The 27,087-nt window shown below is 40.9% G+C and overlaps 1 protein-coding gene across 1 annotated transcript in view; it reads right to left on the minus strand.

Annotated features, from left to right (window-relative positions):
- Positions 1 to 3,941: 3,941 nt before the first annotated feature.
- Positions 3,942 to 27,087, minus strand: part of cfap61 (cilia and flagella associated protein 61) — a 44,782-nt gene continuing 21,636 nt past the window's right edge. The window contains exons 15-24 of the mRNA XM_008291888.1: positions 26,467 to 26,594; positions 21,401 to 21,493; positions 19,947 to 20,115; positions 19,290 to 19,467; positions 15,391 to 15,683; positions 13,463 to 13,787; positions 11,419 to 11,501; positions 10,026 to 10,237; positions 5,114 to 5,207; positions 3,942 to 4,070 (exon numbers count right to left, since the gene is read on the minus strand). Of these exons, the coding sequence (XP_008290110.1) occupies positions 3,942 to 4,070; positions 5,114 to 5,207; positions 10,026 to 10,237; positions 11,419 to 11,501; positions 13,463 to 13,787; positions 15,391 to 15,683; positions 19,290 to 19,467; positions 19,947 to 20,115; positions 21,401 to 21,493; positions 26,467 to 26,594 (1,704 nt within the window). The remainder of the gene's footprint in view (positions 4,071 to 5,113; positions 5,208 to 10,025; positions 10,238 to 11,418; positions 11,502 to 13,462; positions 13,788 to 15,390; positions 15,684 to 19,289; positions 19,468 to 19,946; positions 20,116 to 21,400; positions 21,494 to 26,466; positions 26,595 to 27,087) is intronic.

Genomic DNA, 27,087 nt, shown 5'->3' on the forward strand with positions numbered 1-27,087 from the left:
CGGGGCCCTGCAGCATGTGCGCTGGCGTGACAGTTAACTCCGGACATATGAATCCGTCATTTTACGCATACATAATTAATAGCGAGAGGAGGGTTTCCTGCTTTGCATCACAATGGCTGCGCTTGTGCAAGCTGTAGACCCGCCGTGATTGAAAAGGAAATTGCACAGTTGAAAAAAAAAAAGGAGAAGAAGAAGAAGTGGGGGCCCCCAAAAAAGCAATCTGGCCCCCAGATACCGTCGGCGACGGCGCGTGCTGTGCGTAATCAGTGCGCTCTTTCTGTGTCTCCAAATGGGGCAAACCGAGATTATCTGCCGGTTAAAACACATCAAGCCCAGTTCCTGCGGGTCAAATGTGACCCGGTCAGTCGGATATGAGCCTGTCCTGCACCGTGAGGGATGATGGGATGTCACGTGGGTCGGTGCTGCCTCTGAAATGTGTTAAATGAAGTAAAGTGAAGATTTAAGCGCAAGAATAAAACAGCGCGTGCAGGTTAAATATGTTTGGAAAGCAGCAGGTTTCAGTGAATCAGATCAGATTTTTATTGATCTGATCACAGTTTCGATAGTTTGTGTGTCCAGACTGACATGTGAAATACAATCAATAACCACTTAAACATGAGCCATTATCTCATGTAACTCTGTAAGTGCCAAAAGATTAAACATAATGTTTACACTCCAAAAATCTTAATCCGCCAATCTGTCCATGTACAATTCCTAAAGTGCTATTTTATTACAAGAACTTTCAAAAACTGTCCTCTTCAGACAATATCCACTTGACTCCATTCAACTAGAATTTTCTTAAATCAGGCATTTTTCTTGATTTTAGTGCCACTACCAACCCCATACTCTGTCTCTTTCTCTCTCGGTTTTTCTTTTTTTAGAATGCAGAAATTATTCTGTATTAAAAACTGTTTAAATTAGAAAATTCTTTCATCACTTTATTACTCAAAAACACTACATTTACTTTAAAAGACTTATTTTCCACAGACTGAGGAGTTTTGTTTCAAATTTCATGTACACCATGTGATGAAAATATATTTAATATATGACACAACAAGGAATGCAGCTGGAACACAGTGCAGCAATAACAGGTGAACACACAAAAGAAGTCTATCCTGTGTTCCCTGTGTAGGCAATGAAAGAACATGTTGTATACGTGCAGTAAAGTTGCCATTAAACTACTTATATTCACTGAGAAGCACATGGACAACCCTGGGATGTCTTATTATTAAGAAAAAAAAATAAGTCTCTCAACATGGTGTTATATCTCCTAATATGTGACTTCAAACTTGGACGCCAGCAGTGTTCTGTCAGCCTGCGGGGTTGTGGTGTGTAAGTGTGGACATATGTTGTTGCGTGTGTGTGTGTGTGTGTGTGTGTGTGCGGTTATTTTTCCGACAGGCTTCAGCTCAGCCTCATTAACATACAGCTGTAGAGTGACACCCTCCTCCCTCCCTCCCCTCCTTTCTCCCCCTCCTCCAAAAAAACCACACATCCACTTTCATGTGCAGCTGATTGGTCACGCTGCTGCAGAGTCACAGAGAGCAGAGCTCACACTCGGCGTTACAGTTACTGTGGAGGACACGCTGCTGCTGCTGCTGCCGCTCGACACACAAACACTAATGTATCAGTATGTCAGAGAGTCTCTTCTGCATTTTCACTAAACTACTGCACATCACGAGTCAGATTTGCTCTGATTAACATCAAATGAGAGACTTTAATGATTAAAAAGTGAATCGGTCGGATGTGTAGTTCTGACACTGTTAGTGTGCGATAATTTAACTAAGATCAATTAAAGTGACATTTTAAAATGAAACAACTTTTCAAAGCGACCCTTTCTCCCACAAATGAATGTTTATCACTAAACGAGAAGAAGCACGACTTTTAAATCACACCACGGCCCTTTTCAGAGCATTTTGCATGTCAAGTCAACCCCTTTTCAGCTTTCTGCGAAATACTTCAGGCTATTTTGTCCCCACTGTGAAGAGATAACCTTAAATTATTAACACTTACAAGACTAGCATCTTGGCAATTGTGTCTCAGGTGGTAGGACGCTTGTCCCCTATAGTTACAGGAGTTAAGCTAGTCGTATATTTTATGCGTCGGTGAGGAAACGAGGGTCCACGTGACATAAATGTCGTCATCTCCTCTCATCCACAAGTATCCCCACAAATCCAGCCAAAAATCTGTGTTTGCATAGTGATTATGCTACAAGGAGACGAGTGCACATGCTCGGCAGAAGTGTGTATGTACACAATACATACGAGGTGTGTCAGAAAAGTTCCAGGACTGGTGTCACAAAAGATATATTTCAAATATAAACTACAAGTTTTCCCCTTCAAAGTAATCCTCCTGGAGTCTAACACACTTCCCCAGCCTTCTCTGCCATCATGCACTCCTGGAAGGATTCTTCCAGGATCCTCCACAGCTCCTTAGTCACAGCCATCTTGATGTTGTCCACGTCTTCAAAACGGGTCCCCTTGATGACCCCCTTGAGCTTGGGGAGAGGAAAAAATCCCCCAGAGCCAGGTGGGGTGAGTAGGGAGGTTGCTCCAGCACGGTGATGTTCTTCTCAGCCAGGAACTGTGGGATGCTCATTTGTGAGCAGGCGTGTTGTCATGGTGAAGCAGCCACGACTTGTCCTGCCACAACTCTCACCTCTTCTCATGCACTGAACGAAGCAAACGCCGCAGGATCTCTTTGTAGACGTGCTGGTTGATGGTCTGAAGGGGAAAACTGGTAGTTTGTAGTTTGAAATCTATCTTTTGTGACACCAGTCCTGGAACTTTTCTGACACACCTCATAGAACGGAACGGAGCTTTCTAAGTGAACTCCCGCGGACTAGAAAAGCAGTATAAAAAAGCAACAACTGTGTGTCAGTAGGTGTCCACAGTTGTCCATATTGGACACAGTAGATTATCTGCACTACAAGTGGGCCTGTCTCGCTTAGCCAGCTCACTCTGCAAAACACAATGATCCAACTGCACCTCAAAACTCTCTGGTTTGTTTGTATTTCCTGATCACAGTCATCTTGGGCGGAGCGAAGTCAAGGATGCGGCTTTGGTGCTCCCTCAAAATAGTGATGGTTGCAATTGTTTTAGTGGAACATTTGCAGGCAGGGAAGCAAGCACTGTCATTAAAACTGATAATCCAGTGAAAAAGGATTTACTTACTGTAGGACCCAAATCCAAATTTTCAGTGTGAAGGAGAAGAACAACAGAAAGCCGTCCAAATCACATAGCCACAGCTTATATCCAGTAAATCAGACTAAAATAGGAACGACTGCACATGCACCAGGCAAACCAATGGCACTCAAAACAAATACTTGTTATTTTGAGACACTGTTTGAGGAGATTCTCCTTTATAACGTCTTCCTAACCTTTTCAATTCAACACTAGAAGAGCTGTACTTGAAGTAGTCACTGCCAGACTCTACAGGTGCTTCCATTTGCACATGCTTTCTTTCGATGAAGCCCAAACACAGGAAGAAGTTCTAAGTTCTCCAGATATCCTGTGCTGTCTCCCCACTGTGCTCAACACACATCAGGAATAACCACTGACTGCATCCTGATTCCAGCCCCTTTAAATAACATAAACTTCATAATATGTTCATGTGTCAAGGTCACAGAGAGGTAAGTGCTTCTAACTCGCTGAATTCCTGCATATTAATGAAACTTTGAAGGACTTTGAGGCGTGTGCGGGTGTTTTCGGAACTTTCCCAGAGCTGTGTGTGTGTGTGTGTGTGTGTGAGCAACTTCCCCAGCAGAGTTTACTTGGACATGTTTAAACTGTAAGCTGTAAATCATTACGCAGCAATGTTCAACTTTCTTATTTATTGTGCTCTGCTGCATCACCGTACATCTGGAAAATAAAATGTGTGTGTGAGTCACCTGACCTCTGCTATTTAAACACATGTAGCAGGCTGCTGGTAGCTCTGAGATGTCACAGCTTTCCTGGGTGGGCGAACATGGGCAGCAGGTTTTGGTTGTAGATCAGATATTTTACGGCGCTGCTCCTCAGAGCCGCTCGTCTCTCTGCATCTAGAAAACTGTCTGTTGTGGGGACGTCTGACTCATCGCCCTGCAGAGACACATGGGGAGATGTAGACAGCACCTCAATGTTTGAGATTAAACTTGATGAGGTTGACATGCTGCTGGTAGAACAGGTCATCTCCTTCTGTTCACGACTCACAGTGTCCTCGGCAAAAACACTGATCTCAGATTGTTTGTGTGAACAGTGTGGAAGCATTCAACACTTTGGAGTGCTTTACAACTGCAGTAATGTCTTCATGTTAGATTCCAACCTGCCTTCATCCTGGCATTCTGTATTTTGAGTGTTGAGGATGAGGAAGAAAACAGTAATGATAAAAAGGCAAAAGAAATAAATATTAAAATGAAAGAAACAGTGTGGTGAAGGTAGCAAGAAACCATAAGGAAAGAATGAGAAATAAAGCCTTAAAAGAAAGATGATGAATGAAAGAAAACAAGCACGATAACGACAGAAAGAGCCACAAAGAAAGCATGATTTAAGACTGACAGAGGATTAACAAAACACTAAATGCTAAAGAATAAAAGTGAGAGAAAAAAATACTTTAGAAAAAAAACAAAAAAGAATGAAAAAGAAAAAGAAAGAAAAAGACAAGAAGTAGTAATTTCATTCATTGACAAAACAAAACAAACAAACAAACAAAAAAACCCTATTTCAATTCAATACAGTACAATACAATACAAAGTTTCCAATGAATGAAAAGGGAGCAGAAAGAATAAACTTATGCAATCTGCCCCTTTATAACAATCAGGGAAAATAAGCATTAAAAACAAACAACAAACAAAATGACTAGAGAAGAACAAAAGAGACAAAGTGAAAAATAAAAAGACAAAGAAAGTGACAAAGGAAAGAAGAAAGAAAAATGAAAATGAACAAAAGGAAGAAAATGAAAAACAAAAAAAAAAGGAGAAAGAAAGAAAAATTTAAAATAAAACAAAAGGTGAAAAGATGGATGAAAAATGAAAGAAAGAAATAAAGAAAGAAAGAAAGAAAGAAAGAAAGAAAGAAAGAAAGAAAGAAAGAAGAGCCTGAGATGAGTCTAAATCCCTTCACAGCGGAGCACTAACCTCCAGTGTGTTTGAGGTGATCTGTCGAACCTCCTTCTCGAAGTCGGAGAAACGGTCGTGGAAGATGGCCATACACCAGCTCTCTCTGAAGAAACTGCAGGAGACACATTCACACAGCATTTACAACATCTGCTGTGTTCACCCAGTCAGTCATCCCACTGCAGGAGGACAGCAGAGCGCTACTGCTAACGGACGTCTAAAACAATGTGTCACAGTGAGTGTTGAAAACTGATCCACGACATTTAAAGCAATAATTTGCCTCCTCTCAGTTTAGGAACAAATCATTTAATCTCTAAAGTGACACAAAAACTGTCCACTGACACCAAACTGGCAAAGTTGGTTTAGTCTCAGCATATTTTTAAGATTCACCAAATTATAAGATATGTTCTTGTAGGGCCCACCACTAGAACCACTGATGATACATACACACAGTATTGTCATTTACCTCTAGTGGTGAGTCGTCATACAGATAGTTTTGGTTTGATTCATCTCACGAATTACAGTTTTTTGAGGGAAAGTTTCTTTGGCAGAAATGAGGAAATCTGCTGACACTTTACACAGCGTATAATCTAGAGTGACACTGTTTCTACGAAGACATGCTGCTTTTTCCTTTCCTTTCTTTTCTTTTTTAATCTGTATTTTCAAAACTGTAAAAACACAAAAAATTAATTCAGTTAATCCATTGTTGTGTTTGAAGAAAGATTCCCAAGACGGACATTTCAAAATCTGGACACGAAAAAGAAAAAATAAGTTCGATTGCTTGTTATTAATTAAAACTAGGGATGCACGATATATCGACGACCACATCGGTATCGGCCGATACTAGTGTTTTTTCTGTTATATTGGTATCGGTCCGATAAACAAGTTTAGTCGATGTGAAAAACGGCTGATTGTCGAACATTAGCGCCTTCGTCTCTACATTTGATATCGCTGCTATTTCGCAGATGTTTTTACTTAAGTGTTCCTGGACTTGAACGTTAAATATGTTTAAATACGATGAAATACGTTTTACTTTTGTTACGTAATAAAAAAGAATGTGTGGTCTAATTTCTTTTGAAAGTCTTCACGTTCTCACAGTGCGTACTTATACTCATTTTTCAGTGTGAACAAAAATTTAATGTCGTCATCGATAATATCGGTTATCGGCGATATTAGAAAACTTAATGTCGGATATCGTATCGGCCAGAAATTTTAGTATCATGCACCACTAATTAAATCAGAGGCTCTACTGTTCGCATTTTAGACATCTATGATTTGTTGGCACCCTCACCAAAGCTACATCACATAGTTCAATTTACAGAACTGTTGGGGGTCCCAAAGAAAAAAAAACTACAAAAATGTTCTTTTTTCCTGAGCACTTGACTAAACTGTACAGAAGGCAGAGAGCGAGTCTATTATGAGACAGTAAATGATATATTACCTAATTTTTCTTTTACTTTGGATGCTTTAAGTATATTTTTTGTTTCTGTAATTTAGGTTCAGAAGCCAGTATGCAGGAATCCAGTACTTTTCTATTGTGGTATCAGTGGTTTTAAAAGGGTCGAGAGAAGAGATGATGGACTGTGGAGGAAGAATTCAGAACCTGATGCACAGTTCAAATACTCTCAAAGTAAGTCTGACTTTAGTAAAAGTGTGCAGATAAAAATTTTAAATTATAAACCAGCAACTGCAGCTGTCAGGTAAATGAAGTGACGTAGAAAGTGCTGTATTTACCAATGAAAAGTATCGGAAAGTAAAGAAAGTGGTATAAAAACACTTGTTTAAAGCACCTCAAATCTGTAATTAGCCACAGTGCATGAGTAAGTTCACTTTGTTAACGTCCACTACTGGGAACTTTCACTGTAATTTGTGTGAACTGGCTCTTTATGTGAAAGGCTCCAGCATCCAGAAGCTGCACTAACTGTGCTGACTGAATAACCCCCAGCCGACACACGGTCAATCAATTATTTTAACGGCTCCTGATGCTCCGTCAGCCTCCACAATGACTTTACGAGTCAGCTGAGGGAGCGGCGTGACGAGGAATCAGCCTCTACAGCGGGGAGGCTCCGGCTTTGTCTCGTCCTGCGCCGGCCACAATGACAGATTGGGGAGCTGCATAAACAGATTAGGAGGCGGAGGGGGGGGGACAATAGACGTCCATGTCTGGGGGTCATTTGTGTTGAAACCTCAGAAGCAGGTCACCCGCTGTTTGACAAACACGCACACACCACAAAGTCACACCAGCAAACACAGACAGCGAGAGGACAAAAGACAGCAGATCTCTCTTCTCGTGTGTTGTTTTGACCGCCGAAGTCATCAGTCGGTGGACCCACGATGCGAGGAAGTTTCACTACCTTTCTGAGAGTGTTTCCTCCTGAAGCAGTGAAAGTGGCTCATTATTATTACACAGAACCTGATCATGAAAACATCTGTTTCCACGAGCTTGACCACCTGCTGTCTGTCTCATTTCAGAGCAAAAATCCCAAACTGAAAAACAGCAACATGTTTTTTCTCGTGCATACATAAAATTATACTACTGGGGGCTGGACAGAATAACAGAAACACAGTTGAAGACATAATAACAATGCAGAACACACCAATGCCTAGAAGCTGCTTTGTCATTTTGTTGTCAACAAACTAAAAGCAGACATCATTCGGCAAACTGATCATTTCCACCGGTCTGTTGAAACTGTAAGTTGTTTGTTCTGATGTTTGTTTACCTTCTGCATCGCTGATTTTTAAAAAAAAACTCCAGGAAAGGATAACAGTAAAGAAAAATGTCCCTTCTTCTGCTGTTATTTATGATGCTGGAGCTTTTTTATTTTCTGATGAGGAACTGTAATTCATATTCATGATTTAACTGCAGCTAGTGATTAATTACGCCTCTCAGATTTCAACAGCCTGGACAGGAGAAATAAACGCATGGGCGTGAAAATCAAAGAATAATTTTGGTGTATTAACAGATTCTCACTGGTCTGTCAATTGCTGCTATTGGTGACAGAAAAAAACAACATGAAAGTGAAATGAAGGTGAAAAGTGATTTTTTTCCCCCTTCAGTTTTAAAAAGCACTTACTTTAAGTTTCACCTCCAAATGAAGTGCTTTAGATAATCTGGATACTTGTACTCTCATGGTGTTAAAAGGAAATTCTCCGGTATAGAGGAATTTCCGGGACCCCCAGGGAGGTTTTATCCACCCCAAAAGAAAATCATCATAATATCAATATGAAAAAAATTAAGTTGAAAACAGTAATTCTGTGTTTTTAACCAGTTTGATTGACTCAAGAATAACACATTTTTATGATCCAATTGGTCGGAAATAACAGGAAAATGCACAAATTTCAGCCAAATAATAACTAAATAGAAGTTTTTCTTGAAAGTAGTTCTAATAATTAACAAATGAAAACAATGAATCTACAGGGAAATATTCGCTGAATCTGCAGCTCCCTCCGCTTCACAGAGCTGCAGTAGCTTTCAGCTCATTGCTCAGCTGCAACTTTACTAAAACTTCGCTGTTTCTCCGATCTCATAACATCATTTTCAGTTGGTGCCCGCTCTCTGTTCTCTGAGACAAGCTTGTAAACACAGTAGAGCCTTTAGCAGCAGAAAATCCAGATATTTCATTTAGGAGTTGGTAGAGACCAAAAATAAAGCTAAAAGATATCAGATATGAGGTCTATATGTAAGTAAACACAATCAGGAGTTCATCTGAATGTTGCTCTGTAACTGCTGGATGTGTAATAAGCAAGCAGTTGTTCACTATAGCAAGTTCTAATGACGCCCCAAAACATTCACGGTCAGCAGACTTTAACTTGCTTCTATACAAACTACAATTGCAAGTCCGCATACACAAACATATTCTGCACATGGGCAGTCGTACACATGATGGTGAACTCCAGGCAGCAAGAAAAAAGAGCTTCTTTTGTGCAAATGTTTGCCAAGGATGTGAAATACGAGGTGTCTCAGAGAAGTTCCAGGACTGGTGTCACAAAAGATAGATTTCAAACCCAAACTACAAACTACCAGTTTTCCCCTTCAGACGATCAACCAGCACGTCTACAAAGAGGTCCTGTGGCGTTTGCTTCGTTCAGTTGCCGAGAAGAGGTGAGAGTTGTGGCAGGACAAGTTGTGGCTGCTTCACCATGACAACCTGCTCACAATGCCCTGAGCATCCCACAGATCCTGGCTGAGAAGAACATCACCGTGCTGGAGCAACCTCCCTACTCACCTGACCTTATTCCATGGGATTATGGGTCATCAAGAGGACCCGTTTTGAAGACATGGACGACATCAAGATGGCTGTGATGACAGAGCTGAGGAGGATCCCAGAAGAATCCTTCCAGGAGTGCATGGCGGCGTGGCAGAGAAGACTGGGGAAGTGTGTTAGACTCCAGGCGGATTACTTGGAAGAGGAAAACTTGTAGTTTGTAGTTTGGATTTGAAATCTGTCTCTAGTGACACCAGTCACCAGACACACCTCGTATAGTGTGTACATCACTGTTTTTACTGTTTACTTACACATTAATTACTTTAATTTACAACCTGTACATAACTAAAGTCATACTGTTCATTTGCACTTTAAGCCTTACTTCACTTCTGGGTTGATACAAACTGTATTTTCCTTGAAGGTTTATTAAGTGACATGTCATACATGCCTCATACAATGCCTCAAACAAGTGTCAGTTTGTCTTTTCTTGGCTCAGCTTGTTGTGTGGGCAGCCAATGTGGTCTTAAATCTTGGTATGATAATGGAATTTGTGGTCTACAGACACATGCTGAAGTAGAAACTATGAATTGGAGGTTTAAAGTTTTTGTATTTCTCTTTAAGTTCATTATTTACAAAATGGAAATATTGACTTGATTCTTTTCAGATATGTTATCATATGGATAACATATACCTACAGATAACTGTCAAACAGTAGCTGTCTGTCCCACCTGTACAGGTCGTGGATCAGGCCCTCGTGGTAGCGTCTCAGCAGCTGGCACAGCAGCTGCTCGTGTTTCCCGTACAGACACAGGTAATTGGAGACGGGGAGGGGCTTCAGGGACAAGCAGGTGAGCGTCTCCACCCGCTCATACTGGTCGAGATGCAAACAGAAGTAGTCGCCCGTCTCCACTCGTCCCGTCACAATCCCTCCGTCCTGGAGCTTCACACAGACGAACACACGAGTTAGTGAGCATTTTTTTTAGGTTTCGTAAGTGTGGCAACAGGGTGGCGTCTGTTGGACCGAGGCAAAACAAACTACAGTGTGTGCTTTCATATTAATAAATGAACACATCAGACCGTGCAACAGGGTGGCTCAATGACGTGCTGTTATTGGCAATACAATATGCTTGCTGTCACCAGGCAGTCAGTGCTTTTTATGGAATTCATTGACTGTTCATTGACTAACGATCACAAGACTTATTCTGTAAACAAATACCATTCCAGTACTTGTATGGGTACATCAATAATACAGCTAGTCACTTTGGGAACTACATCTGACTAATGTGGCTCAAAATGGTTTTGTTACATGTGACATATCTTTATTCCTAGGTGAATGCAAAACTGGAAATTACCTGTTCAGATTTTGGTTGTTCTGACACCCTATGTTCCTAATTCTTATATACAGTTGTCCTCAAATGTATTCATACTCTCCCATTAAACTGAAATAAGGTGAAATTGACAAAAGTAATAATAAATAAAAATTTTATGAAAACAAGGACATTGATTTTGAATTATGGTTCAACAGAAATATTAAAAAAAAAAAAAAAAACTCCCGACAGGTATTTTGATTTTGGCCCACTGCTCATCAGCAAGTGCTCTAATTTGTCCAGGAGAGTTTAGTTTAGTTTAGTTTTTTAAAATTATTCTTTTCAACCACAATTCAAAAGCAATGCATTCTGGTGTTTTATTGTTTTTTTCTTTCTGTACATCATTTTAGAAGAGTTGACAAGTCCAAACCATAAATAAACCACGAGAGCTGTTTCAGTGTGTGGACCAGAGGAAACCCTGACATAGAGCAGAACAGAAATAGTTTATTGATGCCCAAGGGGAAATTGTGTTGTTACAGTAGCAAGTAGAAAGAGTAAAGTGACCACCACCACAATATCAATAAATAAGAAAATAGAAAAATATACTAAAATATACTATACTACAAAATGCACAAAATACACTGTGGATAAAAAAAAATGTACTAAAGTGAAAAATGCACCATCAAGTGTCAAATGCTAACAGTGAAAATATACTATACGTGAGGAAATGAAAGTCCTGTAAACAGCAGTGCAACATGTGTGAGTATGGTAGATAACTGCAAAAACCACGACATGCTGAACATCAAGAACTTACATGTTTAACATCAAGGCCTGTCAGGTCGGTGGCAGCTGGTTTGGTAACATGAAGGTAGTTGTATCCTCCAGGAAGCTTTCCACCTGAAGAAAGAGGTAAAACACACACCACAGGTTAAATATATAAAGTTTGGTGCCACGTCCCATGTATAGGGGCTACAGTCCCTGATGCAGCGGTCATGGGTTTGAGTCCTGCTTGTGGTCCTTTGCTGCAGGTCTTTCCCCCATTCTTCTCCCCCTACTTTCCTGTCTCTCTCTCTCGCTCTGTCCTATCTAATAAAGCTAAAAAAGGCCAAAGAATATCTTTCCATTGTGGGAGGAAGCCAGAGAACCCAGAGAGAACCCACGCTGCACGGGGAGAGCATGGAAACTCCACGCAGAAAGATCCCGGGTGTCCTCACCAGGACGCAAACCGGCGACCTTCTAGCTGTGAGGCGATGGTGCTAACCACTGAGCCACCTTGCAGCCCTGCACTTAATATATTAAGCAGAAATGCACAATACTTTTCATCCACACCCTCTCAGATGTAAGGTTTATATAAATTTAAATTGAGATTTTGAGTGTAGGTTTTGCAAAACAAGGCATTTGGAGATTTTGGGCTGATGGCAATTCACTGACATTTTATAATATAAATAAGCGATAAATCTGAAGTCATTGTGCTTTTATCAGCAGAAGATATTGAAATAAGTTGAAACAAGAGCAGAATCGACATAACACACATTTTACTGTGAGCATCCATCCACCGGAGAAAACAGAACTGAAACTATGAACTCAGATAACAGGCGGTGATATGGCATCTCTGCTCTCCCTGAACATTAAAATCCCTCTGAAAAGTTCACGTGTGTGTCATCCCTGTGTGAAGGACAGAGCGGAGTGGCTGTTGTGTTTATGTAACCTGTGGAGTGGCCTTGGGTGCTCTGTGAATGCACTGCAGCACAATACGACATTGTTTCGCATTGCTGTGCTTTAAGTGTCCCTCGCAATAACATCGTCAGTGGGTGGGTGCGTAAAAGATTGGAAATTGTTTCACAAAAGCGTCATTAAAAAAAATACTGGCAGTGCAAATTCTCTCAGATGAAATCAGACAAAAACATTGATGCACAGGAAGAAGGACATAGAGGAGAGTATTGAGGTGACAAACTGTGAAAATACAAGTAAGCCTGAGATCTGCTGATGAATGTGAAGGAATTTTCTGTTTGTGATAAACCGATTTCTTTCATTCAACGGTAGTTTCCATCAGAAAACTGGTTCACATCTAGTTCCCTAGTGTGATTTAGAACAAAACTAAAATCCATCCATCCATTATCTATACATAACTTAATCCTCACTAGGGTCGTGGGGGGCTGGAGTCTATCCCAGCTGACTCAGGGTGAAGGCAGGGGACACCCTGGACAGGTCACCAGTCTATCACAGGGCCACACTTAGAGACAGACAACCAAGCACACTCACATTCACACCTACAGACAATTTAGAATCACCAGTTAACCTCAACATGTTTTTGGACTGTGTGGGAGGAAGCAGGAGAACCCAGAGAGAACCCACGCAGCACGGGGAGAACATGCAAACACCCTGCAGAAAGACCATACCATTCCATTTGCTCATTGCACACCTCTATGCAAGATCCATAACTTGCTCAAGTAACTCCAGTGTTACATTAAAGTTCGGAAAAAATTTGGTGTACCTTTTTGTGTGGCAGAGCAGTACCAGAAAATGTTACATGATCTAAGCTCTTAGTACTTCATGTCTTGTATAACCATGAAACTCTCTCAGATGAATCATCAGTACAAAATATCTCAGTCTTTGAAAAAAATGTCAAAGGAACAACACTGTGCACATAAAAGCTGAGGGACGCAAGCCAAACACAAAATCAGTGGAGCATTTCTGGAAGAAATCCAACTTCCACCAAAACTTTAAACTATCCAGACGGTTGAGGAACATCGAGGATATCATTAAAAGAAAATGTTCACACAGGAATTCATTGTTAGCAGCCAGCAGCTTCTCACAATAATAATCGCACAGAGCAAATCAAAGCTGAAGTACGTTACCTTGAATCTTGGCTTGTTTGTATGTGGGCACAAGATAATCCATTTCAGGTGGCGTCTCGTCCGCAGGCTCCAGCGTTGGGTCAAACTGATGCAGCAACATGGCTGCGAGTTCCTGGCCCAGTTCCTTGGAGTTGAAGTCGGCGTGGGACCACTCTGTGTAGTAGCGGCGGGAGAATTTGGTGAGAGGCCCGGCACCGTAAATGGATGGATCGTTGGTGCCGAAATTGGAGTTTATAACAAGTCTGCTATCAAAGACCAGGAAGGACTTGTTGATGCTCTTGAAGGCATCATAGTCAACGCCCTTATTGGAGAGGTTGATAAATACCTGCACAGAAAAAAAATAAAAAATTTACGATCTCCAGGTACACATTTCCCACAAACCAATGTGTTAACATTTGTTCCTACTTGCCCCCCTCAGCATTCCTGGTTTTTGTGTGGCAGGCTAAATCTTGACATTTTGGGAAATGTACTTCTTCTTACGAAGACAGACTTCAGAAAATCAATGCTGCTCTCATATCTGTCTGCTAAATATGAGCTACAGCCAGCAGACATCTAGCTTCGCTCAGCATAGAAACTGGGAGCAGGGAGGAAACGTACCTTTCAAAAGTTAACAAAATACACCAAAGTTCACCAATCAACACATTCAGTCTTGTCTAATTGATATAAAAAAGCAGTGTAAAACCAAGACAGAGCAGGAATTAACCTGGGACAGTGGTTAAAGCAAGACTATAATTTATCCAGGAGACACCATAGAATAGAGCACGGGTTAAACCAGAACAAATCCTGAGATTACCTCGGGATAAAGTATGGATTATTCTGAGACTATGTGGTGAATAACGGGAGTAAACAAAGCAAGAATGAGTCTGAGAAAGACCACAGCTTACCCCCGAGTGAGTCTAGGAATTAACCTGAGACAGACCAGAGACTAATCAGGGTGAATCTCGAGATCTGGAGAAACAGGCATCAACTCAGGTTAAACCAGGGATTAGCCTGATAACAAACAACAGATTAATGTGATATAAAATAGGAAATCAACCTGAAACAAACTGGGGATTAAACCTGGAGAAACCAGGTATTAAATCAGGAAAGATCTGTCATTAAGCTGATTCACACCAACAGCGAACCTTTGACAGACCAAGGATTAGCCCATGCACAGCAGACTGGTGTGAACAGTGGTCACTGTGAGATTAGGAGGCAACAAGCTGAAGTTTATTGTGCCTTTAAAACAAAAGAGACTTCACGGACAGACATGTTTGAGCTTGAATTCAAAAAGTCGACAAGGTGCCCAGAATCATGAGGACTGTGTGATTTAGCAAATACAAGCAAAAAAAGAAAAACAAACTATTTAAACGAAATGAAACTTAGTGATTAATATAGTGAAGGAAATTGTTTCCTAAGTTATTGTTAGTGGAGCCTTAAGACAACACTGAGTATTTCCCCTGAGGCTTTACAAATATGTTGAACACATTTCTTTCCTCAACACACATCTGCAAAGCCACATTTCTGAAAGTTTTGGAACACTGCGTCGCACTACATAAAATAGTTAAATGCAGAATATAACAACGGGGGCTACACCTACAGCGAAATGTAAAAAGATAACAACAACACAAAGCAGACAGCAGAATCCTCCTCTGTCTGAGACAATGGAAATGATGGAAATGGGAAACACACCAAAATCATTTTGTGCTTGACAAATACAGTTTGCTTCCAGGAGGGAAATTAACATCCAACCAACAGCCACACGCTGGTGAATTCAGCCTGTTGAGCTTTTCCAGCTCCACCAGACACCTTGGCGAAGACCCCACCATTGTTTAGCTATTGTTTCCTTTTGTAAAAAAACAAAAACAAAAAAAACAACTAATAACTGGCTGGGTAAGCACAGAAATCATCCAGAGGATTTTGAAAAATCATCAAAAACTTTGACTCACTCCACACTGCAGATGGAGAGGCTCCGCGCCAGTGTTGAATGACACCGATGTGAGAGGGTCGGGGTGTTCGCCGTTGTTCATCTGAGCCAACACGCAGTCGTGGTGGATCTGGACCTCAGCGCTCCCCATGGCCCTCGCCACCGCCTTATCTATGGCTGGGTCCGTGAAGCAGAACATGCCAGGCTTGGGAGGTGGGAGGACTAGATGGATACGAGATCCACGGATGCCAAGACTGAGCAAAGTCTCCACGGTGGTGTAGACATCAATGCTGTTGCCGTAGACAATGGCATTATCTGGAAACAGGAGAGGAAAGAACAATTAGCAGTTCGTGGTGTTTCCAAGTGTCTCCAACTTTTTCCAAAAATGAGGACTCAGGCAGCAACAGTCATGGCAAGGACTTGAGATAGCAAATTCTAAAACATACATATTGAATGCCATTGGACTGAATCAAATATGTGAAACTTTACCTCATTTAAAAGCCTCATAATTTAAATGGCATAAACCAAAGTCAGTAGGATCCATCCTCTGAGGAACATGGGTATCTGGATAAAGTTACTCAGCATTCTATCCAATAGATCAGGGGTGTCAAACTGCGGTCCTCGAGGGCCGCAATCCTGCATGTTTTAGACGTTTCCCTCTTCCAACACACCTGATTCAAATGATCAGCTCATCATCAAGCTCTGCAGAAGCCTGATAACGATCCTGATCATTTGAATCAGGTGTGTTGGAAGAGGGAAACACCTAAAACATGCAGGATTGCGGCCCTCGAGGACCAGATGTCGACACCCCTGCAATAGATATTTCACTCTGGATCACAGTGGATCAAAGCCAGCAAACTAATGGAGCCATTCTTACAAACACATTGACAGCAAGGCACTGATAATCACCACTAAGCAGAATTATCTATACATAAACTCCACACTGCAGATGGAGGTCTATATATTCTCTATAAGTCTATATATATAGCTATGTTTTTTTTTCTCGTTACAGAGGCGTGATGCAAATTATTCAACAGGAGCTCAATCTGCTCGGGTTTTCCAGGCCCTCAGAGGCCCTCAGCTTCCTCAACAATGAACCACAGATGCACCAAGACAAATACAAAATCAAACAATGTAAATGTGATGAGCATGTGAATGAGTTTTCCATGAGTGAATCCATTCTTTGATGAATACTCTTCAGTTCAGAGAAGCCTCTTCATATTTTACAGAACATACACTCCTCATCTTTCACTGATTGTATTAAATTTTAAAGGACATTGTCTGGACCAGCTGGTCTGCCATCACAAAGGTCTGAGACAAAGACAGCCCAACCTGAGTTTTAATATGTACGTGAATTTATGTGGATCCGAGTAAACACATGAAAAGGAGCAGAAAAACCTGAATGTCTAGCCATGATTTCTTCTAACCAAACGTATTCTCATAATCTTATCCACCATATTCCTAGCACAGCAATGCCTTTGCCTTAGAGGAAACTTTCAACATTTTGGAAAGCAGGCTCTTCATATTTTCTTTTCGAACGTTGTGTAAGAAGACAAACACCACTCAGATGTGCAGGTGTTTTTTGTGGCAGTTGATGATGAGGGACTTGAGAGAAACAAGGTTCTGTTTCACCTCAAAAACAATGCAACAAGTAAAATAACTACATATTCTACTGTGTGTTATCTGAGGCATTTTTTCCCATTCTGTCTTCCATCTCTTTATGGTGGGAGTCAGAGGTGTGATCACATAATTCTATTCAATTTACTTCCATTAAAATTATTTCTTGCCACAGATGGCATCATTTTCAGTTATTTTTTTAAGCAACTAAAAAACAAAGCTGAACAAAAATTTTAGGAATCAACCAGTCAAGTGTAGTTTGACTCACCAGATGCAGACTGTGGGTGTAAGTCTAAAGCAAATTTCATGTAGGATTCTCCTCCCCTTCTGCTATCTGTGTGCTAGCATTTTCAAAATCTCCTCTCTTGCTGCAAACAACTACAATGACCTCCGAGCAGTAAACTACACGTGAAAATGGCAATTTTACCAAAGATTTGGATTGTGCAGTGAGACAGGCCTGCTTGGTTCTTTCAGTGAATCAGCCAATTTAATGACAGTGTTCGCCTCCCTATGTTCAAATGTTTTCAACAAAACAGCTGCATTATGCTGCGGGGACACTGTCCTGGGCTTAGCAGCAGCAGAGATTAATTTGATTGGTTTAAAGAAATACTAACGAGCCACATAGCATGATTTTGATGAGGTGCAGCCAGACCATTCTCCAGCATTGACATAGTTCTGTTGAGGTAGTGCAGATCTGGTTATTCAAGATATTCAAGATTAAGTGTAGTTAACATGAGTGTGAGTGTGTCGGAGGCTTCACGGGCTGCAGTTCATGGTCTCTGTCCGTGGTGCTGAATGAGAGGAGGCTCAAGTCATACATGTAGCCCAATATCATAGAGTTGCTTTGCCGGTTCTTACAATCTGATCAGAATGAAACCAGCTCTCCTGACACAAGCCACTTAGATAGAAAAGAAAAACTCTTTAACACGGAAAAAAAAAAAAAAAGGAAAAGAAACCACAGGGTCCAGAAAGTAAGAAAGTACAAACAGCAAAAGACTTTTATCTAAGGTTTTCAACTTAATGGAACAGTGTGCCTTGACTTTTTATTTATTTTTAAAGTAATGCCCTTTTGTAGTGAACATCGATTATCTACATATGGAACACTTGTGCAGTTCAGCACTTTATTTTTATTTTTATTTTTTTAATCGATCCTTTTTTCTGTTTAAAAATAATTAAAAAAACCCTCATATATCATTGTCCTCTTTGCCAAAGAGCTCCATTGTTGTCCAGAAAAATTAAAAATACATCAGTGAGCCACACTGTTGCACTATGGTTGTGTACTCCTTCATCAACATGAACACAAATCACAGTTTATTTGAATAAATCCCACATACGCCGTCCTGCTGCCACAAATACTCACAAGGTCAACAAATGTGGATTTATCTGCCACTGAAAACAGACCTCATCAAATGCTCTGTTTGCTCCTGTTTCCTCGATAAAAAATTACAGTTTTGAGCTGTTTTTTTATCCCTCTATTTGCTACTTACATGACCTCCACCCATTCATGTACAGTTCCCATCCACATCTCATGCACTTGTCATAAGTTGCTATTATGTCATTTGGTTGTTTTGCACCGCTTTGTGTCGTCTCTACTGCATCTATTTTAAAAGATTAAACTGCATGTTTATGAGCTGTTTTTAAAGATTTGCTTCATTGTGAATGACATTGGACCTGAGAGTCACAAACAGGGTAGGAAAATTAGACCGTGTTGGGAGAAGAACTCAAACATTGTTGTTTTTTGTTTTTGTATTTTCATTGGATTTGTGTTCAATGATAAAAATATTCTTGATAGCTGCTGCTGAGACAGAACAGATATGACAGCACCACTGATTTCAACTATGGGCATCAATTTACATACACTTTCTATTTCCTTATGCTGTTATTATTAAAATATGGAAATAAACATGATATCTGCAAAAGTCTGCCACCGCAATTTGCATTTATTAATGGTTTTCCTTTATGACAGGGATCAGCTAATTAGTATGTATAAAAGCCTCACTCTAGATCACTGCACAATTCCTTCAGAGAGCAGATTAATTTTGCTTAATGACACTGTGTATTTTCTCTGCTCTGAAAAGCCTGGCTCTCAGAAAGTGATATGATAATGGAAAATGGATGGAAGAGGCCGACCTGATTCACAGAGATGAAAGATTTCTCTGTAGCTAATTAGCTGCTAATTATACCGGGGCACTTCAGCAATGACTGGCTGAGTAATGACATACTACTACAGATTAATTTTAGGTGCTCCGTGTGTGTGTGTGTGTGTGTGTATGTGTGTGCGTGTGGGGGAGGTTTTTCACTTACCCTCCAGCTCCACAAAGTTGGCACACAGCCAGCGGCGAGCAGCCACGCAGTCGTGGAGGTCGTTGAGGGTGAAGAGGTTGGAGGGGACGGGCCCGGAGTATCTGCCGTGAGCGGACTGAGGCGGCAGCTGGCTGTTTGTGACGGGCTGGCAAAGATCCACGCCAGCGGGACAGGGCACCTACAGCATCACATCACACACACACACACACACACACACGGACCGATTTACATCAAATTTCACTCATACTTTACATTTTAGAAAATGTGGTGTAAATGTGGTGTAATCTTCAGCCAGAAATTAGGGAGGACTGGGGGACGTGGTTGTAGGATGAAACCGCTTGAAAAACAGCGATAAAGCAACTAAATGCACATACACTCAAAGGTACACATCTGAAATCTATGCAATCCAATACAACAGCTCTGCCATCAATTCTACTGTTACCCCGCTTATACAATTTCAGTTTTTAATGTATTTGTCAGAAAGATGATAATTGTCTCATACCTTTATTACTGAGCTCATAGTGGCTGGTGGTGTTTTACTGGACTGCTTTAGACTGAAGTGTGCTCCTAATAGTTTGTCTAACATACATGAAGAGGGAAAGTATTGGGAACACTACACTCAGAAGATGAAAAGCACCGACTGTGTGGTCATCTAACCTGGTACTGCAGGCCTGTGCAGAGGATGAGGTGGTCATATTGCACCTTCTTACCACCAGACACCAGGATGTATTTGGACGTCCTGTTGATGCCCACCATCTTCCCCGTCATCACACTGATGCAGGAACGCAGAGGCATCTGGGCCAAGTCTCTGCTGCTGTATGCATGGCTGTAAGAAGCACAGAAGAAGAAATGTGGATTAGGAAACTGAAATTTACAGACACTAAGATTACTATGCCTTCAAACTATTTGGGAAAGCCCAGATGATGATGTCATGGCTTTGGAAGCTTTTAATAGGTTAATTGACAACATTTGAGTTAATTGGAGGCAAACCTGTGGATATATTTTAAGGCACACCTCAAACACACTGCTTCCTTTTGTGACAACATGGAAAATCTAAAGAAATCAGCCAAGATATTGTAATAATAGAGAATTGTGGACCTCCACAAGTCTGGTTCATCCTTGGGTACAATTCCCAGATGCTTGAAGGTTCCACATTCATCTGTTCAAACAATTATACACAAGTATGAACACCATGGGAATGTCCAGCCATCATACCTCTCAGGAAGGAGACGGGTTCTATGTCCCAGAGATGAAGTGTTTTGGTGCGAAACTTCTGGTTTCAACTGTAGATGTTCATACAGTGGGTTTCAACAGGATTTGGTAGTTTGTAGCACACGGTAAAATATTTCATATATTTTAAATAAAACAAAAAAACCCCATCTATTTATGTAACAGTATTATTTGCAAATGCAGGTTGAGAGATGTGAGGATGTCTCTCAAACTGCATGTGTATACTCAGATTTTTGACTATGTGCATAAATCTGTAAATGTGTCATCTGATTGATGAATCTGCAAATTCAGATTTGTGTTCTGAGATTTAAATGAAGTGCAGATTTTTGCAGATCATTTTATGAATGTATAAATCTTATTTGTATTTAAGGATTTGTGTACCTTTTTTAAAGTTACAGTACACATTTTGAAGTCTGTGTACACCTTTGCTGAGATATATATTTACAGTATATCTATATACAGCTACATCACACAGCATACATTTACATCTACAGATTTGTGCTCATGTTACTGATCTCAGTACGCACTTATATAATCATGTACTTTAAATTTCAGCACACTTGTAGATCTGAATATGTTTTCTCAGATTCCTGTACTTTAGTAAACCTACAGTACATACTTACAGATTAAAATACAACTCTCCCAATACATCTGCATAATTTCTTTCTTTTGGTAAAAATGAAATCAATATTTAAAATAAAAAAAAACACCATGTTGTATGTTACCTAAGTGCACCAAATTCAGACAATATTGTTGTTACTTCTTCTAGTTAGATGCTTTTATAACTGTCTCACAGTATGCTGACATTCACCCAATATGCTTGTGAACAGAGACGCCACAACATTTCTGTTTTCATGTCTGATGCTGTTTCACTCACTCACCTTGTGGACAAAAATCCGACGTCCTCGTGGTTGCAGTCGCTGGGGAAACCATGTGTTGAAATGAGGGTCAGGCTGTTGAACCTCAGGTGAGGGCTGTAAGAGAACAAACAACACTGAAAAGCATGAGTGCTTTTCCACATAATGCGGTGAACACATACAGTGTGAGAGGAATGTTCTCTGAGGGAGGACGACAGCTTCCACAGCAAGTATGTTCTTCATCCAGACATGTGCTAAAGCATTTTGACTAATGTCAGGCAAGTCAAGAGGAAAATAAAACCACACAGCTATACATTAACCCAGTAGTGCGCTGACAAAGATGTTTGGCCCTCGTTATCTTTAGAAACCAGCTGCTCCTGTTGAAAGTAATCGTGTTGAAAATAAAAGAATATGAGCTCAAACAACAACTCAGACATGTCTAGTAGGATCAAGGATTAGAGACTTGAAGCTGTCTATTTCTGTGGGGAAAAAAGAGTAGCAATATGTAGATCAAAACCTAAGATGAGCCATGGGTTGAAGTATGTTGTTTTTGATACACTTAAATATAAAGATGAAAAGAATACAGTATAACAGAGACTAGAACATGCAAGACTTATATAAAATTGGCCGATATATCCATGTATACAGGTGCCCATAAAGTTGGAATAAAGTATTTGTTCTACCTCTCTCAAAACTTTATTGATATCACAATATACATACAATATATATCACAGTAAAAATTAAACTACAACTAACTTTTGCAAACTGTGTATTCAGGCTTAAACTAAATTGGAGTATTGAACAATAGGATGAAGGTTTTTTTTTTTTCATATTGAACACTAAACACAGGAAACATCCTATAACAGGAAACATATTCGAGGGGATTTCATGCATCAGAATGTCCAATATTACTATTTCAAATGTCACTAATGTTGAGCATGGCCACCCCTGACATGGATCAATACATTAAGACATGGTGGCATACTGTCCACAAGCTTGTTGATGGTGTCAGTGGACAGTCCCACTCTTCAGTCACATCCCAAATTGGTTTCACCTGGTAACTGGGACTCAGTATGTGATCATTGCACCTGGTCAGAAGTGATTACTGACGTGTATAAATAGAAAAAAAAAGAGGAATGTGCCTGATGATAAAAATTATTCCAACTTTATAGGCGATGGTATATATCAATATATCGGCCAGTCTTCCAGAGACACAAGTATGAAGGAATAAAAGGTATAGAAGATCTATATTTATGGTCAAAAACGCTACCACATTTGGCATGTTCACACCCCCTGTGTACCTGTGGTACACCTTCACTTACTCTGAATAATTACACGTCTTCTTTGGTCTGTGTGGGAGTGTAAATACTGACTGACAGGTGTGTGCAGATTAGCTTTCTCCACCATTAACCTGAGCACGGGTCTGATCAGAAAAAAATGCGTAACTGAAAACACCTGTAGGGACGTGCGGAGCTTTTAAGACTGTGCCCTAATTCTCTTTTCATGTTCTGTTTTGATTACTTGGTTTGCCAATTGCTTTAACATTTGACAAAGTTCAATTTTCCAAGGACCTATGTTGGCAGTTTCGGCAGCTCAGCATATTTAAAGATTCAAAATTCAATAAGTTTTTGCTATTTCAACATAACTGACAGACAGTGCTTTTGGATCTCACACAAAACAAATGGCATGTTACTCTTACAATCATGAACATATTTACAAAACCTCAGATTTGGAATCCATGTTTGAAATCTTTTCAGGTGGAAGTTCTCCAGCCTGCTGATGCCTTTCTGGTTCCTGAGCATGAAAAATCCTCAACAGCCTCCTAAAGCTTGTGCGTTTTACTGTCGACAGTATAACCCATCTCTTGTGATGCAAATGACCTCCTTTGTTGCGGCCTACAGGACATTGCCCAGCTGATAACAGCAGCTCCAGCTCCTACGCTGGCTGAATAGCAGTGTGTACCTCCCAGCATCCAGCCTTATCGCACTGACGCTCTGATCACCTCTCGCTCTGTTCTTATCTCAGCTTCCTGCTAAATTAACGCCCACCGGCACACATCTACAACACCAGATACCAAAATACTGGGAAAAGAGATTGTATATACAGGAGGACTGTTGTTTTATATTGCTCACTGGCTGTACCACTGGTCTATGGTGATATGTACTGATCAGTGGGGATTTTGTTAAAATTTGTAAAAAAAAAAAAAAAAAAGAAAGAAAAGTTACTTCACTTATTTGTACATAGCAGTAAAGTGAGCATGTGTTAAAATAAAAATAATTTTTACCTAATACATCAATAGGTTTTATAGAATAAACAAGTTTAAAATCATTAGTTGTTATTTCCGCAGGTTGTGTCATCAGTGGTTCGATGCTTGATTTTGACGTGAACATGCAAATAACAATGGTACCACAATAATCTCAACAACAATCAGACAATGACTGCAGTCAAAACTTTCTGGGTAATCTGTGCCAGAAGATGGATTTATGTCGCAGCACTGAAGCATTAAGGCCCATTATTAGTGTCTGGATGTGACTGAATCAGCAGCTCTGGATTTGCTCCGTTATCAGCCGGTGACAGACGGCCATGGTGACCCTGCAGCCTGACCGCGGTGAGCAGAGGGCCGAGCCGCCGCAGAGCTCTTTATCTGTCTGACCCCGTCCCAGCCAGTAATGGAGTTGGGAGGGGGTGGTGCTGCTGGTGCTGCTGGGCTGGATTCAATAAGCACAGGGAAATCTGTGAAGGGGTGGAGGGGAGGGGGGTTGGACATTTGGGCAGGGCTGATAAGGGGGGCCCCAGCAGGCCGAAACTGACCCATCTTTCACCCTCTGAATGCGTCGCCACCTCACCATTAGTTCAGTGGACACTAACTGCCTCATTAGTCAACTCATTAGTGACAGCAAACACAGATCGCTGCAGCAGATCCCTGACGGGGGAACAGTGGAGTGGCTAATTAAAGGGGGCCAGCGCTGGCCCTGCTCAATGCCAGGCCTCAGACAGCTGTGTATGCGCCCGCCCCAGCACCACCGCCATGCCAGCCTCACCAGCTCCGTGAGATCTCACTCACACAAAACAGCAACCCTGGTTGCCTGGCAGCTATCGCCCAGCTCTGAATCAGCAGCCCCGCGCTTCTTATTATTTGTTGGAGCAGTTAATCTCACAAAGCGAGGACGAAGGCAAATACGTAAGATGTCCGACCCGGAGTCAAGTGACATTTGCAGGGGCTGGATTCCTGGAATAAAAGGTGATAAAGAAATGAAAGAAAAAGCTGCAGCGTGGGGCAGCTCTCCTTGGGTTCAGGGATTCTCAGACGTATCAGTCTGTGATAAACATGATCACATGAATACTTTTCATCACAACAGCTGCCAGATATCTATTATAGCTCCTGCATCATCCCGGTGCTCTTCACGGGAGGCTCTTTTGTGCTTTTACCACATGCAGTGTGAACCTGCCTGCCTGTGTTCACTGGCATTTGGAGATAACCACGACTGTCCTTCTGTTACCTGCTCGTGCTGCATGCAGACACTGACTGGCTGATTCAGACAATATTTCGCCCCCTTAACAAAGTTGTATGTATGTTGATTTGGTGTTATTTGCTTCTAATGCAGCACTTATGGGTTCTTGGGGTCATTTACAACGATAAACACACAGATCATTGTCATTATGCTGCCAAGAACATAATTAACTGATGAAATTGCATCACCTAAACACAACATCAGCTATTACTTAGACTCCTTACAGACAGCTCTATGTCCAAATCCAGTTTTAAGACATGAATCATCATAGTTTACTTTATGCTTGCATGGTTCTGAATCAGAAATAAAAAATAAAGCTGGTGCTGCGTTTTTCTTACTGTCCACTAATCCCATTCAAAGACTCCATGTGTCTCAATAAACCAAATCCGCAGATGCAAACTTTTAAGGGTTTTGTCAAACTTAAGGAACAGATCCTGTTAACTTGCAGCGTGGGACTCTGTGTATCATTCTTAAGAAGCGGCTTCCAGTTTGAACATTTGTGGCTGAATTAGTCCAATATTACAAATGGCCATTGTGGAGCGTAGAGTAGTTTTACAGGGTTTGAGCAAAGGTGAGCTGGTGTGTTTGAGGGGAGAGTGGTGGAGAGAGGCTTGAGCTATGCAGATTCATACTTTCTATAAGAGACAATGGTGTAGAGTTACATCTAAGCCATTTAAAGGCAGGAAAGGACTGTTTTCATGCGAGGAAAATGTGAATATGCATTGTATGAAACACACAGATGAGTTTTTAGAGGTTAAATCAACAACGAGATAGAGACTTGGGAAAGATGACAGTCAGATTTAAAAAAAAACAAAAACACAATCCTTAAACTGCTGAGTGCAGTATTTCATATCAAACATTACTCAAACAGGAGGAACTAGAGCATTTATTGGGGACTACTTTCAGAGGCGGATTAATCCTAATTTGGTGCCCTAGTGGGTATTTGGGGCAGCAGGAGGATGCATGTGGGACTGAGTCCAGATAAACTGCTGTGTATTTGTTCACGGTAATGAAGGCACATGTGACCCACAGCAACAGTGTGGCTTAATGATGTGTTTTTAATAGTTTTTGGACAACAATGGAGCACTATGGTTGAGATGAATGAGTTAGCTCACTAATACGTATTATTAAGATACATGCACTGTTGGCTTTGGCTTTAATGGGATTTGTTGGCAATAAGAAAATAAAATAAAATAAAATAAAAAAAAACATCACCATCCTTCAGTCTAATTACAACAAACTAACTGATGGACAAGAAATCTTGAAACCAGGTGGTTTCATTTTAACATAAAAGTGAGATTCTCAGCAAATAATGAAGCTGTGCGCACTCTCCTTGAAACTTGGAGATGATAAGTTAAATACACAATGCACAGATGGTGGGAGGTTTGTGCGAGGGGCTTAATAAGGGCTTCAACAAATTTTTGCCTCAGGGGCCCCTATCAGTTAATCCGGCCGCGGTGACAGAAGAAAAACACTGTTTGTCACAACTGATGCAAATTCATAAAAGGGCTATACTGTATACACATGAACTACTGCACATCAACGGACACTGAGGAATTTGTTCAGAGGCAGACTCACCTGAAACAAAGCACCTCAAGGAAAGATAAGGCCGTGTCTGACGCCCCCACCACCACAATCCTGTCGTTAATGGTGACCTTTGGCTCCATGGTTAACTTTCTACTGATGAGGCTGAGAGCAAATGGTGCCTGAGAGAAAAAAAAAAAGAGAGAGATGGAGATTCACTGGCTTTATTTCCATCTGGAGGAAATTTGTCACTCCAAAAATGAACGATGTCATTTTCTGAAAATTAAATAATCCATTAAATTCATGCCGTCTTTATTAGTAACCTACTAAAAGCTTCGCATAACGACGTGTCCAATTTTTCCCATTTAAAACTCGCAGGATGAGGCAGGAACCAGGTTTCATCAAGACACTTAGTCTCCCCGCTGAAGAGACGACACAAGCTCTCAGCCATTATCATTTATAGCGTGTAACATTCAAGCAATGCATCTTCCAAATCCGACAATCTCCAAAATCTGTGCTGAGAGAAACTTGAAATGAATGACATGAATACAGTCAAGCGTCCTTTTACAGATTTTTGGCAAATTCTGAATTTTCAAAACACCCATGGAAGCTCAAGCGGATTGAGTTCAAGGATGAGATACTTCACGACAGAATTCCACCAACAGAAAGGGACTT

The sequence above is a fragment of the Stegastes partitus genome, unplaced genomic scaffold, assembly GCF_000690725.1.
Source record: "Stegastes partitus isolate 25-593 unplaced genomic scaffold, Stegastes_partitus-1.0.2 Scaffold767, whole genome shotgun sequence".
Classification (NCBI taxonomy): domain Eukaryota; kingdom Metazoa; phylum Chordata; class Actinopteri; family Pomacentridae; genus Stegastes; species Stegastes partitus.